Source organism: Dromiciops gliroides, chromosome 3, assembly GCF_019393635.1.
Source record: "Dromiciops gliroides isolate mDroGli1 chromosome 3, mDroGli1.pri, whole genome shotgun sequence".
NCBI classification, from domain to species: domain Eukaryota; kingdom Metazoa; phylum Chordata; class Mammalia; order Microbiotheria; family Microbiotheriidae; genus Dromiciops; species Dromiciops gliroides.
This window is the reverse complement of record NC_057863.1, coordinates 68,600,630-68,621,901: the sequence shown is the minus strand read 5'-3', so window position 1 is coordinate 68,621,901 and position 21,272 is coordinate 68,600,630. Positions and strand designations below refer to the sequence as shown.

At 40.2% G+C, this 21,272-nt stretch overlaps 1 protein-coding gene across 4 annotated transcripts in view; it reads right to left on the bottom strand.

Annotated features, from left to right (window-relative positions):
• The window catches only part of NHEJ1 (non-homologous end joining factor 1), a 129,321-nt gene that overhangs the window by 103,953 nt on the left and 4,096 nt on the right, over nt 1-21,272 (bottom strand). For 3 of the 4 annotated variants that reach the window (XM_043998365.1, XM_043998366.1, XM_043998367.1), the window contains exon 3: nt 16,685-16,897. The exons of the other annotated variant lie outside the window; for it this stretch is intronic. In XM_043998365.1, the coding sequence (XP_043854300.1) occupies nt 16,685-16,897 (213 nt within the window). The remainder of the gene's footprint in view (nt 1-16,684; nt 16,898-21,272) is intronic. 4 annotated transcript variants of the gene reach the window in all.

Here is a 21,272-nt window from a genome sequence, read left to right as displayed (position 1 = left end):
AGAGCACTGGCCCTGGAGTCAGGAAAACCTGAGTTCAAATCTGGCCTCAGACACTTAACACTAGCTGTGTGACCCTAGGCAAGTCACTTAACCCCAATTGCCTCACCAAAAAAAAAAAAAAAAAACTGGAGTCAATGCAGATTGAAGCATACTATTTTCACTTTTTTTGTTTGTTTTTCTTTCTCATGATTTTTTCCCTTTTGTTCTGATTCTTCTTTCACAATATGACTAATGTGGAAAAATGTTTAACATGATTGTACTGTATAACCTATATCAGATTACTTGCTGTCTTTGAGAGAGGAAAGGGAAGGGAGAAAATTTTGGAATTCAAAATCTTACAAAAATGAATGTTGAAAACTATATTCACACACAATTGAGGAAAAACTAAAATACTACTAAAATGAAAAAATGAAATAATAAAATAAAATTACCTCCTTCACATTTCTCAAAGGAGCACTAGTATTCCCTGGGGCAGCTAGGTGGCACAAGTGTTTAAAGCACTGGACCTAGAGTCAGGAATACTCATCTTCCTGAGTTGAAATCTGGTCTCAGACATTTACTATCTGTGTGACCCTGGGCAAGTCACTTAGCCCTATCTCCATTTCCTCTTTTGTAAAATGAGCTGGAGAGGGAAATGACAAGCCACTCCAATATCGTTTGCCAAGAAAGGCCCAAATTAAGTCATGAAGAGTTGGACACCACTGAAGAACAAACAACAACAATATTCTATTATTTTCATGTACTATAATTTGTTCAGTCATGCCCTAAGTTAATGGGTACCCTTTCTGGTTCTTTACCACCACAAGAAGAGCTGCAATAAATATTTGTGCACTTAATGAGTCCTTTTCCTCTTGATTTGATTTCTGTGAGGTATAGACCTAATAGAGGTATTATATTACTGGGTCAAAGGATATGCAGAGTTTAGAAACTTTGGGGGCAGAGTTCTAAACTGACTTCCATTAAACTAACTCACAGCTCTGCAGGCAGGGAATTCATGTACTTATTTTCCCACAGTCTCTCCCTCCAACACCTGAGACATATATTTTTGTATGGAACCTTGTTTCTTGACTTTGCTTATTTGTTACAAAGACTATTTTTTCTTTCTCTCTGTTTTTAATTGGAATATGTTAATAATAGTAATACCAAAAAAGAGAGTCAATGTAATATTTTTTAAATGCACAGAAAAGAACAGAAGGAAGTTCAGCAGGAAACAGGCAAGCACCTGAAAGTTTCTAAACTAGTGTAAAAAAATATTAAAATCAAAAGGGAAACATGCAGGAAGAATAAGATAAGTAAAGAGGGAGGGATTAGTCATAAATGAAACAAATTTCGACTTCGAAGGAAACTAGAAACTAAGGGGGTTGCCTATCAATTAGGAAATCACTAAAAAATTATGGTATATGAATATAATGAAATATTATGTTATAAGACATGACAAAAGAATGGCTTCAGAGAAACATGGAAAGAAATATATTAGCTGATGCAGATCAAAGGGAGAACAAGCATGAAAGCAATTTATACAACAATAACATTATGAAGAGAAACAACTTTGAAAGGACTTAAGAAATTTACCTGATAAAATGACCTATAATGACTAAAGAGGACCAGTGAGAAGCATGCTATACACTTCCTATGAGAAAAGAATTTGATTGTCAAGGTTCAGAATGAGGCATGCATTTTTGTTGTTATTGTTCAATTGTTTCAATCGTGTCTCTGACTCTTTGTGATCCCATTTGGGGTTTTCTCGGCAAAGATGCTGGAGTGTTTCGCCATTTCCTTCTCTAGCTCATTTTACAGATGAGGAAACTGAGGCAACAGGGTGAAGTGACTTGCCCAGGGTCACACAGCTAATAAGTGTCTGAAGCCAGATTTTAACTCAGAAAGATGAGTTTTCCTGACTCCAGGCCCAGCACTCTGTCCACTTGTGCCACCTAGTGGCCTGTAAGCATTTTTAGACTTGGTCAAAGTGTGGATTTGTTTGTCTGGCTGTGTCTGTCTATCAATAAGTCACGAGGGTTTTGGTTTTTTTCTTTTTTTTCCAATGGAGAGGATGACTTGGGAGGAGAGGCTCACATTAGTATTGTCCACAAAAGAGATTATTTAAACATTTCTTAAAGTGCACAGAAAGAAACAAGGAAGTTCAGAAGGAAACGCGACGGAGCAGGACAACTGTGAAAGCACAATACTAAATTTCCTCAATTTATTGCACACTTAAAAAGAAGAGTAAGCTATACATCAGGGATGTCAAACTCAACTAGAAATGGATCCCTGTGGATGACATACTGACTTAGAAAACCCCAAATTAACATTATCTGTCATGTTGTATTTTTATTTTATTTTGTCAAACACTGCCCAATTACATTTGTACTGAGCTTGGGCCCCAACAGGGAGTTCCGAGGGCAACTAGGAGTTTGATAACTCAGTGGCTCATAACAGAGATCTACAATTTCACGAATAGTCCTCGTCATCTGCTCTACCTTGTGTGTAACTTGTTAAGTTCAGAATCATGTTTTTAAAATGAAAAGAGAAGCTTATATTTGATCAAAGAGGCAACAGGGACTTGCTGGAGTTTACTGAATAAAGGGAGTGGAACAGTCAGACCTGTATTAAGGAAGATCACTTTTGTAGCCATATAGAGAGGCGAGTCAGGAAGACCGATCAGGAAACTATTGCAATGGATGCAATATATAAAACAGGGGCAAGGAGAACCTGAACTAGGCACAGAAGGTATAGGACAGGCATGCGATACCGTAAGGATCGCAATGACAAGATGCAGCAATGAATGGCTACACGGGATAAAGGAGTGGGAGAAGTCCATGATAACACTGAAGTTGCAAACCCAGGTGATTAAGATAAGAAATAGGGAAGTTCAGAAGAGGGGAGGGTTTGAGAAGAAATACAGATGGTCACCAAGGGTTATGCTGGATCACAGAAGGTTTCTTGGGGAACATTTAAATGAAAAAATGGTAAATTCTCCAAAAACTCCTTTTAGCAAATGACACCGTACTAATTGCATTGAACTTCAGACCACTACAAAGTCTCTTCAGGTAAAATACAAAGTTATCTACAGAGAAAAAAAATGAATGAAAAATGTTATCTAGAGTATGGCACAGTAATAGCTAACATTTGTATAGCACTCTAAGGTTTGCAAAGCTCTTTCTGTATATTACACCAGGGCTCCTTAAACTTTTTCCACTCACAACCCCTTTTCACCTGACAAAATTTTATGTGACCCCAGGTACAAAGGTATATAAAATAGGTTTACATAACCTTTTATTGGTGCCATATTTTTCAAGACCCCCCACAGTCACTTATCCACAGTTTAAGAAGCTTGTATTATACTTCATTTGATCCTCACAACTAGCCTATGAGGTGGATGCTATAATTTTAAAGGTGAGGAAACCGAGACAGAAAAGCTAAATGACTGGTCCAGGATCACATAGCAAGTAAGTGTCCGAGTAGGATTTGAATTCAGATTTTCTTGGCTTCAATTGCAGTGCTCCATCCAATGAGCCACATAGCTGCTTCATGAAGCAGTTGGATAGACAGCCTGGCCCATTTCATTTGATTCAAACAAACATTTTATTAAGAGCTTACCGGAAGCAGGACAATACATATATCTTGGGCAAATGACAAATGGATGAGCTGAACCAGAAACTAAGAAGAAAAAAATTATGCTAAATGGTACTTGGAAAATCGTGTGATGCTTTTAATCATTTCAAATTGTTCCCTACTGAAAAAGCCCAACTTTTTAACACCAATATTCTCCCAAGTGGCTACAAATTATAGAACACAACAATCACAGAAAATATAAAAGTATAAACAACTCCAAGGGCAGTAAGATGACATACAGCAGGCTAAAACAAGATATGGTAAGTTATTTTTTTTAAATCACCTGTTTATATAAGAAATAAAAATAATATTTTTCTAGTTAATTGTTTTTTTTGGGGGGATGCAATGAGGGTTAAGTGATTTGCCCAGGGTCACACAGCTAGTAAGTGTCAAGTGTCTGAGGTCAGATTTGAACTCAGGTCCTCCTGAATCCAGGACTGTGCCACCTAGCTGCCCCCATAAATAAAAATAATATTGAGAGTATATTTGACCTGAAAAAAGGAACAACAAACAGGCAACATAAGTGGCATAGACGAACAACGGTAAAAAAAAAAAAAATACTAGACAAAGGCATCTAGCACACTGGATAGGGCCTTTATAGATTTAGGGGGAATTCTGCAGTCTACGGGTGGGATAAGTACCCGGACGAAGGAAATCCCATTCTCAGTAGCCACATCAGGAGATAGATGAACCAGAGTAACCAATACTATCTTAAAGAGTCCCACTATCCATCTACCTTGTGTCAGCAATGGTAAGCAGAACAGCACAGGAGGAAATAACCAGCCTTTAGCTAGCTGTACCTTACAAATTCAAGATACTGTATTTTGGTATCTGCAGATTTCAGAGGATGAACAAAAGGCAAAGAAAAGGTTAGCCAATTAAGTCTTTCTAGATCTTTGGAAGCCTGTTTGTTGCCACTGTCTACATAGCAAGAGTTTATTAGAATGGGGAGATGGGAAGAAAACAAGCATTTTTATATAGCACCTACTTTGTGCTAGGTACCATGCTAGGTACTTTAACAAAGATGAACTCATTTGATTCTCACAACAACCCTTATGATGCCCATTTTACATTTGAGGAAACTGAGGCAGACAGAGGTTTAAATGATTTGGAAGAGTCAAAAAGGGTTGCAGAAATCCAAAGAAGACTCTTAGATCTGTTTTGTTTTGTTTTGTTTTAGTGAGGCAATTGGGGTTAAGTGACTTGCCCAGGGTCACACAGCTAGTAAGTATTAAGTGTCTGAGGCCGGATTTGAACTCAGGTACTCCTGACTCCAGGGCTGGAGCTCTATCCACTGTACCACCTAGCTGCCCCTAGATCTGTTTTAACAGCTTAGATGGCAGGAGGATAACTGACTCTTCAAACATGGATGAACTCCAGAGTTATTTCCCTTAGATTGGCTGGTTAAAGCAAGAACTGAGGTCAAAATTATGGATTTGAGTCAGACAATATGGTACAATGGGAAGAATACTGGATTTGGAGTCAAAGAACCTAAAAATAATTGATCTGCAGTGCTCCATCCAATGAGCCACATAGCTGCTTCATGAAGCAGTTGGATAGACAGCCTGGCCCATTTCATTTGATTCAAACAAACATTCCAGGCAACATTCCAGGCATTTTGCCTTGGCTGTGTTGCATTTTAGATAGAGGTCAGATGTCCAAAGTGTCCCACTCCTGCCTCTGCCATTTATGACCCACAGAGCTTTGAGCCGATCATATCCCCTCTCTGGGCCTCAGTTTTCTCATCTGTAAAATCAAGGGGTTGGGCTGAATGACCTGTGAGGCCCCTTCCAGCTCTAATTCTATGAGTTTATGGTCCTATGACATCATCTTCTTTCCCTCCTGCTAGCTCTGCTTGGACTTCTAGCTCTTCTGTGGTCACAGGCTTCATCTCCAACCCTTTAGTGTCATCTGTAAGTGACACATGCAACAGAGCAGGGGACCAAAGGAAATCCACCACTAATGAAAAAACAAAAATGTATGTTCAATGTGGGTCAATCAGTCGTTCCATATTCACACTGAAGTCTGTTATCCTCAGACCTAGTCAAAGAGTACTAAGAAAACAAGCTAGAGAAGACAGCCTAAAGAAGCTCACCCTCTTATTCAGGCAGGAACTCCATTTCTCAAAAGTTGTCATTCCTGAGAGGTCAAAGATGGAAGACAGAGCGGCCACTCCTGAGTCTATAGTCAATGCAGTCAGGAAAGAACACCGGGATGGAATTCAGGAGACCCATTTCAGGGCCTTGTTCTGTCACTACATGGCTTAGGGCAAATAACTTGACCTCTTTAGGCTCATTTCCTCATCTGTAAAACCCACATACTCATGCACAGTCACACACACAAATACAATTTGTGGGAATGTGAAGTTAAGACTACAATATTTCTAAAATCCTTTCCGACTCTACCATTTGTGCCACTGCTTCAAGACTGGCTTGTCAATAAGTGACCTACTGAGGAATAATATGCTAGACATTCTGCCTTGACAGTACTGAGTTCCAAATGGAGGTCATATTTCCAAATATAGGCATCTAAAGTTGGAAAGAAAAACATCTTAAGTGAATACAAAATCTTATAGTAGGATTTAAAAGATCCTAGCATAAAATGGGGGTGGGAAGTGTATAACAAGAGAAGAATTCTTCTGAAAAAAATCTGGAGATTTAATGGACCACAAGATCAATATGAAAACAAAGAAATGATTTGACAGCCAAGCAAGTTAATGTGATATTAGTCTGCATTAAGAGTCACAGCTTCCTAAGCAGAGCCAAGAAAATATACACAATGACTACAATAACTACAAAACAATCAAATGTGAATGTTACAAAACTATAATATAGAAACATGACCCCAAAGAAGACATGAAAGAAGATACTCCCAAACCACTCCTTTGCAAAGGTGAGAGAAGCACAGGTGTGGTACACTGCATATATTTTCAGCCTTTTTAAATGCATTGATTAGTTATGCTGATTTTGTTCTCTTCTTCCTCTTTTTCTTTCATTTTTTAAAAATATCATTTGTTATTTGGTATAGCTCTCTGGGGGGGAAAGAGAAAGGGATACTGTGAGAAATTCTGGTAATGAAAAAAAAGATAAAAATAAGTTATTGCTTTAAGAAAAAAAAGAAGGGGCAGCTAGGTGGCGTAGTGTAGTGGATAAAGCACTGGCCCTGAATTCAGGAGGACCAGAGTTCAAATCCGGCCTCAGACACTTGACACTTACCAGCTGTGTGACCTTGGGCAAGTCACTTAACCCCCATTGCCCTGCCAAAAAAAAAAAAAAAAAGAAGAAGCATAGTTCTCAGGAGTCCTCTGATAGTCCCACTATACTCTTCCCTGATCAACCCACATTTAGAACACTATCTTCTTTTTGGGATGACACATTTCAGGAAGGATGAGGCCAGGTGACATAGTGGACACAGGGCCTTGGGGTCAGGAGGCCTGTGGTCAACTCCCAGTGCTGATGCATATTAGCTGTGTGAGCCTGAGCAAGTGGTTCACCCTCTCTCTCGGTGCTCCCAGGCAACACTTTTTTTTGGGGGGGGGGCGGTGAGGCCATTGGGGTTAAGTGACTTGCCCAGGGTCACACAGCTAGTAAGTGTCAAGTGTCTGAGGCCGGATTTGAACTCAGGTCCTCCTGACTCCAGGGCTGGTGCTCTATCCACTGTGCCACCTAGCTGCCCCTAGGCAACACTTTTAAGACAATAAATTGAGGAAAGGGTGTCAATCTCCATTGGCAAAGGAAGTTTTGAACTTACCGCTTTCTGCATAAAAGAAATCAGATTCTAGTTGTGTGTGTTTTTTTAAATAAGTTATAGAGCTTTTTAAAAATTTTTATTTAAAGTTTTGATTTCAAAATTCTATCCCTCCTTCCCTCCCCTCTCCCTAAGTAGGTAAGCAATCAAATATAGGTTATACATGTGCAATTATGTAAAACATTTTTTAAAAGGTACTTAACAGGCCCACCATAGAAAAATCTATGTGATTTGATTGTCACTAACAGGGAGGAACTGGTCATTGGGATAGAAATTATAATTTCCTATTAGAGTTTGTAATAGTGAAGGAGAGAAAGTTAGGCATAGACTGACAGAGGTTCTGGATTTGGAGAGAGCAAATTTCAAAAGGATGAATAGGATCCCATGAACTAAAATTCCACAGTCCAGAAACATGGGAAAATCTCATATTCTAAAGATAATAAGAATATCAATTCCAACAAGGATGGGGGAAGAATTGTCTGAAGAAACCAATATAAATATACAAAGAACTCATCAACCAACTTATATTTTGTTAAAATATATACAGAAGGGGCAGCTAGGTGGCACAGTGGATAGAGCACCAGCCCTGGAGTCAGGAGGACCTGAGTTCAAATCCAGCCTCAGGCACTTGACACTTACTAGCTGTGTGACCCTAGGCAAGTCACTTAACCCCAATTGCCTCACAAAAAAACAAACAAAAATATATACAGAAAAGGGAAATAAGGGCAAGCAAGGATGAATACACAAGAAAGACAAAACAATCTAAGAATATTGTCAAGACCCAGAGATCCCACGCTAAGAAGGTACTTCAAGGAAGTTAAAGATGGAAAGATATGTCTCATATACAACAAAAATATTCATAGCGGGACTTTGTGGTAGTAAAACTGGAAACAAAGTATATGCCCATCAAATGGGAACTGGCTAACCAAATTACAATATAGGAATGTCATGAAACATTACTGAACCATAAGGAACAACAAATTTGAAAAATTTTAATAAGTATGGGAAAAACTGTATGAATTAATGAAGAGTGAGGTCATCAAAACCAGGAAAACAAGGAACATAATGGCTACCACAACGAAAATGGAAAACAACAGTGACAACAAGTGTAATTATAATGACCAAGCTAAACCATGGGGAAGAGTTGAGAAAATGTACTTCCCTTCCCTTCTTTGGAGAGATATGGGATAACAGGTGTAGAATATTGCACACACTATTAAAACATGACTGAGGAGTTGGCTGGTTTTGCTGAACTGCTTTTTTTCTTCCTTTTTAAAATCTTTGTTCCCAGGGACAGGCTTGCTGGGCAAGAATAAATTCGGCACCAAAGATACTAAAAATGCAAAAGACTAATAAAGATAAGATTAAAAATAATACTTTCTGAATAAAGCACCAGCCCTGGATTCGGGAGGACCTGAGTTCAAATCCAGCCTCAGACACTTGACACATACTAGCTATGTGACCCTGGGCAAGTCACTTAATCCTCATGGACCCACCCAAAATAATAATAATAACAATAACAATACTTTCAAGAGTGCTAAAGCTCAAAATGAGCTAAGGCTGTCAAGGAAGGCTCCAGGTAACAAAAAAAAGGTTTTCTGACTCTATGTGGGGAAGAAGAATTAAAGGGAAACATCTCCTCTTCCCCATCCCTACCCCCCAGGCAAGACTGCTTGACAACACAAGGAAAAGGTAGAATGCCTCCACTCTTATTTCCCCTATTTTCTCCTCTGCCAAAGGAGACCTTTGGTCTGAAAAGAGCAAAAAATGGCTAACAGGGAGCTGACACCCAAAACAAATAAGAGATAAGGAGAGTGCACCTGGGTGTCCCAGATGAATGTAAGTTATCTAATCCTGATGAATAACATCCTCAGGTATGGAAAGTAGTAGATGTATTTGCTAAGCCATTGCCAGTAATATTAAAAAGATAATGTGGGGGGGGGGGAGAAAGATAATAGAGAAAAGGAGAATGACAACAGTACTGGAGAAAAAGAAACATTCCATTTAAGAAAAAAAAAAGTTAGAAAAAAGGACCTGTAAACCACAGACCAGCGAATTTGATTTTAATTCTTTGGGGTTTTTTGTTTGGTTGGTTGGTTGGTTTTTGTTGTTTTTTTTTATTTTAATTCTTGGCAAAATTCTTTAAGATTATTTTAAATTCTTTTGAACACATGGTTAATGAACATCTGAAAAAGGAAGCAATAATTACAGAAAATCAACATGGCTTCAATAAAAGCCAGTCATACCAGACTTACTTCATTAACTTTCCTAACAGGGTTACTAAACTGGCAGAACAATCCTGCAGCCTATCTGGATTTTAGAAGAACTTATGAGACAGTACCGTATACTATTTGTTTTTTTGGAAAACTGAAGAGATGAGGGTTAGACAATAGCATAATAAAACAAATTTATAACTGGCTGAGTGGCCAGATTCAAAAAGTCATCACTCATGGTTCAATGTTAACGTGGAAAGGTTACCATTGAAATGGTCCCAGTACCTATTTACCTTTGAAAGACTTAATTCTGATCGAGGTGATGACCAACCACACAACAAAAAAACAGAAGATGAAATACACTACTTATTTCCTGACAGAAAGGTGCATGCCTCAACATGCGGAATGAGACCTAGATTTCCATACCCCACTAATATAAGAATGTGACTATGCATGTTTGTTTACAAGAGTTTTGTTTCTTTTCTTTCTTCTTCACTGGAGTGGAGTGCATGGGAAAGAAAAGAAATGTTTATTAATTGAAAAAAATTTCAATTGAAAAAACCAGTACCTGTTCTTGCTCTTGTGCTATTTAACATTTTTGTCAATGACTTAGATAAAGGCATAGATCCAGTATTATCAAATTTGCAGACTGGATATGTACATGCTGATGACAGAATCAGGATCCCAAAAGGTAGAATATTAGGTTGAATTTAATAAGATGAAACTTAATAGGAATAAATGTAAAGACTTACATTTGAATTCAAAAACGTCAGCCTCATAAGTATGATATGGAGGAGATAAGTTTAGATAACAGTTTGCCTGAAAAAGACCTGGGATTAACACTAGACTACAAACCCCATGTGAATAGCGTTCAGTATGTCAGCCAAAAACATTAATGTGATTTGGGCCTGAATTAAGAACGAATACTTTCAGGAATAAGAGGTAAAAATCCTCCTGTGGGAGGATCCAATAAGGTCATATTTGGGGTACACTGTGTTCAGTTCCGGGCATCAGAATTTTAGGTAGAACACTGATAAGGTGAAGAATGTCCACAGAAAGACAATCAAAATGGAGAAAGTAAATGAGGATTAATCAAAGTAGCTGAAGATGTTTAGCCCAGAGAAGATTTAGGGGGAACATGATAACTCTCTTGAAATTTCTTTGATGTTCAGTTATTTTCAGTCATGTTCCATTCTTCATGACCCCGTTTGAGGTTTTCTTAGCAAAGATACTTGAGTGGTTTGCCATTTCCCGCTCCAGCTCATTTTACAGATGAGGGCATGGAGGCAAACACAGTTAAGTGACTTGCTCACAGTCACACATCTAATAAGTGTCAAAGGTCAGATTTGAACTCAGAACAATGAGTCTTCCTGACTTGAGGCACTCTATCCACTGTGTCACCTAGTTGTCCCTGAAGGACCTTAAGTATTGTCAAATGAAAGAAAGGTTAGATTATTCTGTTTGGCCCCAGAGACAAGGGTGATGAGCAGTCAGAAGAATTTGAAAATAGATAAATCTAGGTTTGATGTCAGGAAAAACTTCCTTAATGATTATTCAGTTATCAAATCTGGCCTCAGACACTTGACACTAGCTGTATGACCCTGGGCAAGTCACTTAACCCTCATTGCCTCACAAAAAAAAAAAAAAAAGATTTCTGCATGCAGAGGTTTCTTTTGTCTTCTTCCTTCCAGACCTTTCTTCTGACCTTGAAAGAAGAAGATATGTCTTTATTCTCTTCTCCCCTAAGCAATACCTTAGACAGACTAGATACTTGATAGAAAACTACACTTGGGCTGTGTGGCCCTGGGCAAGTCACAACCCTCACTGCCCTGCAAAGAAAGAAAGAAAACTATACTTGGAGCCAGGAGACAGACTCAAGTTGAAATCTCAGCTCCTTAGCCATGGGATCAGAGACAAGCCCCTTAACCCTTCCTAAGTCTCATTTTCATCTAATATAAAATGGGGATAATAATACCTATATTTACTACATCTCACAAAGTTCTGTTGGGAAAAATAATTTGTAAACTTTAAATCACTCTATAGATATGGGCTAACATTATGGTTGTTATTATATATTAAGCAGTGAAAATATAACCTCATGGTAGCCAGAAGCGGAACCGAAACACCACCAGCTGTGGCTGTCACATCCTTGCCGGGGCCCCTCGGGGACAAAGTACGTGCTAGCTGCCACAAGAGACATAAAGCGCAGGCCCTGTCCTCATGGACATATCCTGAGGGGCACGAAGACAACTATACTATACCACACTGCCCAGGAAGCTCATGAGAAAGTTATAAAATGTTGCTATCAGGGCCCAGAGGTTTACTGACAAGGGAATCAAAGAGAAGGTGATACTTCGGTCTTCCTTTAAAGAGATAAGAATTCAACAGATGGAAAGAGAGACAGAGCACCCTGACATTCAAGGAATCGCTTGGAAAGACTAATCCTCTGGCTGATCAAACCTCCCCCATCCCAAGTATAACAACTGTTACAACAGGCCCTCTCCACAAAACCCAAAGCCCAACTAGCTGAACTAGCTTATGATAACTGGGTTCTTCTCTATGAGGACACAGCTGAGCATCTCTGGGCTCCCCAAGAAAGCTGACCCAGCACTAGTAAATGCTTTGGAGTAGGATACATTAAAATAATAGGGTTTCTTTATACAAGTACCGCTGTCATATATTTTATATACTATATCTGAAAGATTACAGCTCAAATACTACAGGGTCAAGTGACCTCTCAGGGAGTCGCCTCTGCTGTCTCCCTCTTCTAGGACCATGTGGTCCACGAAAGGACAACTGCTTTACCCGCCCCCCACCCCCAAACTTCTAGCAACATAATGAACTATTTGATTTCCTAAGTGCAGAATCACTGAGTTAACAGTGCCCCCTGGTGTCATCTGGGGAAAAAAACCATAGAAACTTTGACAGAAAAGGAACATCACAGGTCTGGTCCAGGACTGGAAATATCTGAAACTACCACCTTCCCTGGGTCACAAACCAAATCATGGCCGACACTCAGGGTGTTGTTTCTTCTCCCCTAACAATTCCAAAAGGAGGCAGTGGATAGTAGAGGAAAGATCGACCCTGGGACTCAGGAGAATGTGCTCTCAAGCCTTGCCTCTCACACATGCTGTGTGCCCTGGGCAAGTCACAGCCTATCAGTGCTTCAAGCAGCTCTCTTAAGAGTCTAAGTTATAAGGTAGAGGCTGCTCTGCCATGCTACAAGGCTCTTCCTCACTGGGAGTTCCCAATTCCCATGAAACAACAAGACTAGTCCAATGAGTGTGATGAAATGACCATACCCTTCCTGCTATGGAGAATGGTACAGTATTTACATGTTTAACAGGGAAGTAATCTTTATTGTTGTTTATCCTTTGTTCCCAAAGAAGACCATGACATCAGGTGATGCTATGACTTGCAGTGAACTGGCTCCTCCAGAGCCATCTCGGTCCAGTGGCAAGAAATACATCAGGATGACTGGAGGTGTCCCTGGATGTTTAAGGCAATTGGGGTTAAGTGACTTGCCCAGGGTCACACAGCTAGTAGTAACTGTAGGAAGTGTGATTTGAATTCAGGTGCTCCCTCCCAACTTTAGGGCCAGTGCTCTATCCACTTTGCCACCCAGCTGCCCCAATATTTAAGAAACTAAGGAAAGCCTTATAAAGTAATGCAGGGAGGGCCTCAGAGCTCTTGCATTTTGCTAATGATACTGTCTATAGAAAAACACCCTGGGAGATATGGACAAGAGTGGCACAGGATGAGCAGGCAAGGGTGGTTGCTACATTACTAGAGAGAATAACAACACTGATGAAATTATAGATTCAGCAAAGAGAATATGGCCCTAGCATCTAATACAGCCTCTCGCACATTGAAAGTGTTTAAGAGCAATGCTGAGTGAAGGAGATGTACATCTAATTGATAATAATTATAAACATTTGTATGAATTTTTATAGAAAGAGGCCATAAAGAGCAAAAATGCAAAGACATTGGATACAAGTTAAAATAGTTTCCTGACTATAACTTAACTACTGTTATTCGATACTTTAAAAAAGATAACTCACCGATAAAAGTAATGCCCCAAAAAGATGATCAAGAGAACATCAAGAATTACTAAACATCCCCCAAAAAATAGAATAGCTAATCAAAATACCTTTCTCACCTTTATAAAAATCTTTATGAGAATGAGCTATTAAATAAATAAATAATAGACTAAGGGGACAGCTAGGTGGCACAGTGGATAAAGCACTGGCCCTGGATTCAGGAGGTCCTGAGTTCAAATCCGACTTCAGACACTTGACACTTACTAGCTGTGTGACCCTGGGCAAGTCACTTAACCCTCACTGCCCTGCAAAAAATAAATAAATAAATAATGGGAAATGAGCTACATGTGTATTGAGAGTATTCACAATGAAAATATGAGAAGAGAATAGGTAAGCTTTCCCAAACAACATTCTCCAACAGCTCACCCCTTTACATTCACACCACCCAAAAGGGGAGGAAAATACAGGATCTCACAATGCTTACTGCTCCTTCATCTGACAGTGCTTGATATCTTAAAGACTCTCCCCCAATAAGGTGTTTCCTTTGCTTATTTAAGATTATGCCAGATTCTTTGAAAGACTCAATAGAAGTAGCCCTGGGCATTACTGTGCAATACCTGTGTGATATCAACTGAGGCATAAAAGAGAAACATATGCTGACCAAAACACTCTGCACTTTTAACGATGGGTGGCCAGCACACAGAACAAACGGAAGAACAACAGTGATGCATACTAGAGATGCTCCGTGTATCGTGTTGGCTGATGATACAGGGCTGACTTCACAAGGCCTTCTCAATAAAACTCACAATTATTTGGAAGAAATGGACCAGTAATCCATTCAGGAAAAACGCAGTGTCCTAAAAATGCCAATTACCCAGATAATGGGATACAGCGGCACTGTGGGCCAGCCTGCTGAATCATTTGTTGTGCGGTCATTTCAGTCGCATCCGACTCTTGGTGACCCCATCTGGGTTTCCTTGGCAAAGACAGTGGAGGAGTTTGCCACTTCCTTCTCCAGATCATTTTACAGATGAGGAAACTGAGGCAAACGGGGGAAGTGTTTTGAACTCATAGAGAAGTCTTCCTGCCTCCAAGTGTAGCACTCTATCCACTGCGCCACCCAGTGGCCTGCCCCTGAATTACTTCAGTCTATGTATTTGGGTCCAGAGTTGTCTATAGACACACATATATATGACAATGCATATCATATATATGTATATATAGCATGTAGTATATTTCAAATGATTACATACTCTAAAGACAAAACAGAAAGGACAGCACTAAGGGGATGTAAGACCAGAAAAGGTAGCACACCAGTGATGTGGCACAAACAAGGGATAAGAAATGGACAGCTGGGAGCAGCCAGATGGTGCAGTGGATAAAGCACCAGCCCTGGATTCAGGAAAACCTGAGTTCAAATCCGGTCTCAGATACTTGACACTTACTAGCTGTGTGACCCTGGGCAAGTCACTTAACCTTCGTTACCCCCCCCCCCCAAAAAATGGACAGCTCCAGTTCTCTGATGAAAGGAAAGGGAAAGCATTTATTAAGCACCTCTTAGATGCCAGACTCTGTACTAGGTGCTTTATAATTATTCTCTCATCTGATCCTCACAACTACTCTGGGAGGGATGTGTGGCCAATATTCCCATTTTACAACGAAAGAAACTGAGGAAGACAGAGGTTTGAGGGCCTTGCCCAGGGTCACACAGCTAGCAAGTATGGTCTTTCTGACCCCAGATCTCCATCTACCATCCCACCCCCCTAGCTGCCTCTAACAACATTCTCGACATGTAAAAAGGCCTAGAGCAAGGCCTCCAGTAGGCCAGGCACTCCATGGCAATTTTGTGAAACAGCACAAACAGGAATCTGCACCAGTGAAAAGGCTCTGCCCATCAGTGAGGTCACAGCTTCACAGAAGCATAAGAAGGTGGTGCAGGGGCCAGAGTGCTTGGCTTGAGATCTGGCCTCAGACATTTACTAGCTGTGTGACCTCTCTCACAAGCATCCCCACTGCTCAGCCTCAGTTTCCCCATCTACAGAATAATGGCACCTACCTCCCAGAGCGGTTGTGAGGAAGATCAAATGAGTCAACATATGGAATGAGCTTTGTGAACCTTAAAAAGCTGTAGAAATGCAAGCTATCAACCTGACTCAGGTTCCCTTTGTCGGGGAAAGATTTGCTGGCCAAGAATCAAGTCTCTCTCATATACCAGCTGCCAAACCAAAAGTTACAATCATGAACTTCTTACAGCTCATGATGAAAAAGAAAGGACTTACCACATTTGTGAGTTTCGTGGGATCTAGAGCAGCCTACATGTCCATATTATTCCTGTTCCCAAACTGATGTGATCATTAACAGAAAGCAACATCCAGAACCACTGGAAAATATAACTAGCCTGACCTGCCTCAAAAGCTTTTCACAATTCAACAAAAGTGGGAGCCTGTTGAAGAACTACAGATGGATGGCCAGACAGTCCACCAAGTGATGAGTCTCTCCTTATAAAGTCAACTCTATGAATCTAGCGGGATCATTTCTGCACAAACTAGACTACTGAAACCAATGGGTGCATGCGCTTCTGCTACATTTTTAGGGTCTTCCTCCATTCTGGGGCTCTGAATGAGAAATTCCATTTTGCCCAAAAGGTAGCAAGCTTAGCAACATCTACACAGTCCAAAAAAAAGTTCTCATGTTTGGTTTATGTCTCACTGTAAAGTTGAATATATGTATTTCACAAGAACATTTATGAGAAGGAATTGTTTCCTACATTTGTACCTAAGTTTTCCTTTATAAAATTGGTCTTTGTGGGGCAAATGTATAGTAATTTGTAAGCTAAATTATCTTCTACAATAAAATGGCACTGTTAAGTTAAAAAAAAATAATCAAGTCTGCCTCTCACCTAGCCAGAAGGCTTTAAGGAAAAATAGTTTTAGAGAGGTGGAGGAACAATGTTCCTGATGTTTGGGTTGTTTTTTGTTTTGTTTTGTTTTGTTTCACTATAAAAAAGTCCTTCTTCCAACAAGAGAAGAATTCTATAGATTAGAGGAGGCCTAGTTCCCCTTCTGCACTCACCAGGGAAGGGCTAGCCAGGGCACATTGGAAGTTCCAGTGAAAGGGTAGACCAGAGAGCTCACTCCGAACATGTAGTGTCAGTCCCTCTGGCACATGCTCACAAGAGAAAGTGGCCCCTCCGGAATCAGTCGAACCTTCCAACAAGGTGCACATGAGGTCTCTCAAGTGGGAGAGGAAAGCAGAAGGAGTTGCAGTCAGTCGTTTATTCAGCTCCTATAAAAATTCCAGAAGAGAAGCATAGATTGTGGAATGTTCTTCAAGAGCAGAGTGGCCTAAGACAAGGTTCCAAATCTAATAAAGCTGGTCACTCTTGTTCTTATGTGGCTGGCCTTCTGTGAAGGCAGTGTTAAGGGGTCATTTTTTTTAAATTATAAAGGTATTTTATCATGTTCCAGTTGCATGTAGAGATAGTTTTCAACATTTGTTTTTATAAGATTTCTAGTTTCAAATTTTTTCCCTCCCTCCCCCCATCCCCAAGACATCAAGTAATCTGATATAGGTTATATATGTACAATAACATTAAACATATTTCTGCATTAGTCATGCTATAAGAAAAGAATCAAAACAAAAAGGAAAAACCTCAAAAAATAAAAACAACAGCACCAAAAACAAAAGAAATAGTATGGTTCAATCTGCATCCATATTCCACAGTTCTTTTTTTCTGGATTTGGAGAGCCTTTTCCATCATGAGTCCTTTGAAACTATCTTGTACTGTTGTATTGCTGAGAAGAATCAAGTCTATCACAGTTGATCAACACATAATGTTGATGATACTGTGTACAATGTTCTCCTGGTTCTCCTGCTCATCTCACTCAGCATCAGTTCATGCAAGTCCTTCCAGGTTTCTCTGAAATCTGCCTGCTCATCGTTTCTTACAGTACAATAGAATTCCATTACGTTCATATACCACAACTTGTTCAGCCATTCCCCGATTGATGGGCAGTCCCTCAATTTCCAATTCCTTGCCACCACCAAAAGAGCAGCTATAAATATTTTTGTACATGTGGGTCCCTTTCCCTTTTCTATGATCTCTCTGGGAAAAAGACCCAATAGTGGTATTTCTGGGTCAAAGGGTATGCACAGCCTTATAGCCCTTTGGGCATAATTCCAAATTGCTCTCCAGAATGGTTGGATCAGTTCACAGCTCCACCAACAATGCATTAGTGTTCCATTTTTTCCACAGCTTCTCCAACATAGGGGGTCATTTTTAATGGGTTCTTCCTACCACCCATCAGTGCCAAAACTATCAAATAGGATAATGCATGTGAAAGTATTTAGCAAGCAATCAAGCACTATACAAATGGTATGATGTGATTTGAGGACTGATGGGAAAAGTCTCTTTGCCCAAAATATCTCCCAAATCTTCCTGTCACAGGTACCAGAAATTCTATTCTTAGATTCCTATCTTTTGGAGCTTAAGATCCTATCTCTCATGGTACACTCCTTCAAAATTATAAATTAAGCTCTAGGGAATCATTAATTAACACAGCTGTGCAGTGAAAGCATGATATAATAGCACTGAATTGGATCGGAGGAACTAGATTCAAATGCTTCCTCTGCTACTTTCTACTTGTATGATCTTCTCCCTCAGACCTCAGATTCTACATCTATAAATAAAGATGTTTAAATGCAAGGTCCTCTAGAGTCCCTTCTAACCCTAAAGCCTAGGTAGTATGGATTAGTTTATCAAATCCATCTCCCTACATTCATTCCTTCACTCGTTCAATGGATATTGGCTCAACAGCTGGCACACAGCACACAGAAGGTATTATAATTAGAAACACAAAAAGAAAACAGTGTTCCTGCTCTCACGAAGTTTATTCAAGTAGTGGAAATAACACATACACACAAATAATGATAATACAAGACAAATTATGAAAGTGACATAAAAAAAATCTATAAAGTACGCCATGCTGACTCAGAGAAATGAGGAATTAATTAATCCTAACCAGAAGAGAGAAAACTTCATAAATGAAGATAACATTTGAAATGGACCTAAGGGAAAGCTTCTATGAAAACTTGCTGAAAGATAGATGTGCACTGAGAGAAAGGGGATTTGAGTGGGGAGAAGGATAGTTCTGTAACACCTAGAACTGTACAGAAACAGCCCAAATGGCATGCTGTAAAAATGTGGGAGTCAGTATCATGAAGAGAGTGGGCATGGAAGCAAAAGGTAAAATGGATGAAAGGCACCAGAAGGTAAAAGAGAAGTAAAACAACAAGGAGGATCCTAAGATAAGCTTGGCCTATTCCACAAGGTTGCCTACAGCCAACTCTATTTGCCTAATAGCCATCTACACCACAAAACCATCACCATTTTGGTACATTAACTACAGAGGGAGGGGTGATGGAGTTTATAGACAAGAATAAAGAATTCAGGGGCAGCTAGGTGGTGCAGTGGATAGAGTACCGGCCCTGGAGTCAAGAGGACCTGAGTTCAAATACGGCCTCAGACACAACACTTACTAGCTGTGTGACCCTGGGCAAGTCACTTAACCCCAATTGCCTCACACACACACAAAAAAAGAAGAATTCAATTCCACAAACATTTCTTAAGAGTGCTAAGCATTGTGCTATGCCCTAGAGGAGATATAAAGATAAGACACAGGTGTCTGCTGTCACTGAGCCTTCAGTCCTTGACAGGAGATGACAAAACCCCAGATAAAAGACAACATGACAAGTGCATTAAGGTGGTGCAAACCTATGTGAGGTCCTCCTCCATTTCACTGACAAACTCACAGAAAAGAACTGTCACATTCAAGGCCTCTACTTCCTCAGCTCCCTCTCATTTCTCTGTCCCTTTCACTCCAGCGTCTGATCCTAGCACCAGGGGGTCAGCCTGCACTAAGTGAAACTGCTCTCTCAAAAATCACCACTGACATCAAGTACAATGATCTGACGGGTTTTCCTCAGTCCTCGTTCTCCTTAACCTCGGTGGTTTGTTTCACACTGCTCCTGGACATCTATCTGCTCCCTTGGTTTTCATCTACCCAACTGAATGACTCTTCCTAGTCTCCCTTACTGGATCATCCTCTACCTCTAGATCCTTTTCTCTCTCCCTTGGGGATCTATCGCCCAATCCAATGGGTTCAATTATTGTCTCTAATGCAGATAACTACAAAATCTCTGTAGCCAACTCTCAAATGCTGTCCTAGAGCATTAAACTGTCTACTAGTCCTTTCTATCTGAATGGTCAACATGATCTCAAATTTGACATGTTCAAAACAACCCACTTCATCTTCCTCCCTAAAACCCACCCCAATTTCAAATTTCCATAAGTGTGTTGAGGGTACCTTCATGCTCTTAAGCACCCAGAATTGTCATCTCAGTCATTCTTGCTTCTTTCTCTTTCCCCCTTCCCTGATAGCCAATAAATCGCTAAATGCTGACAATTCTACCTCTAAAACATCTCTTGCATCAGTCTGTCCCCTTCTCTCTAATCACATGCCTGCTTCTTGTCACCTCTTGCCCAGACTATTGCAGTAGCATCCTAACTGGTGCCTCTGCCTCCAGTCTCCATCTCTAATCCACACCCCATTCAGCTTCTAAAATAATATTCCTAAGGTAGAGTTCCTTCTGCCACACATCACTCTAAAATCTTCAGTGCCTCTGTACTATGGTCTCTTGGATAAAATAAAGACTGACTTGTAAGGCCCTCCACAATCCCTAGATAGGTTCCAACCTTAAATTTTGATTTTATCTCACATTAAAACCCTTTCACTTCATGTTCCAGCCAAGGTGGACTATCATAGCTATTTCCAGAACCACCCCAAGAGGCAATGTTCCCCTCCTTTTAAGAATCTTTCTCATCCTTTAAGACTTACACCTGATGCCAACTCCTCCAGAAAGCTGTCCCTTATCTCTCCAACTGTTAGACTACTCTTCCTCCCCAAATTCTACTGGAGGATGGGGGAGATAAGGTATGAACAATTAAATGTATATGTCCTATCTTCCCAGAGGAATAAAAGTTCATTAAGAATAAATGGTTTTCATTCTGGAGAGCAATTTGGAATTATGCCCAAAGGGCGATAATGCTGTGCATACCTGTTGACCCAGCAATACCACTTTTAGGTCTTTTTCCCAAAGAAATCATGGAAGGGGGAAAGGGACCCACATGTACAAAAATATTTATAGCTGCTCTTTACGTGGTGGCAAGGAATTGGAAGTTGAGGGGGTGCCCATCAATTGGGGAATGGCTGAACAAGTTGTGGTATATGAATACAATGGAATACTATTGTGCTGTAAGAAATGATGAGCAGGAGTTCAGAGAAACCTGGAGGGTCTTATGTGAGCTGATGATGAGTGAGATGAGCAGAACCAGAAGAACATTGTACACAGCATCATCAACATTGAGTGTTGATCTACTGTGATGGACTATATTCTTCTCACCAATGCAATGGTACAGAAGAGTTCCAGGGAACTCATGATAGAAGAGGATCTCCAAATCCAAAGGGAAAAAAAAAAAAAAGAATAAATGGTTTTGGGGCAGCTAGGTGGCGCAGTGGATAGAGCACCGGCCCTGGAGTCAGGAGTACCTGAGTTCAAATCTGGTCTCAGACACTTAACACTTACTAGCTGTGTGACCCTG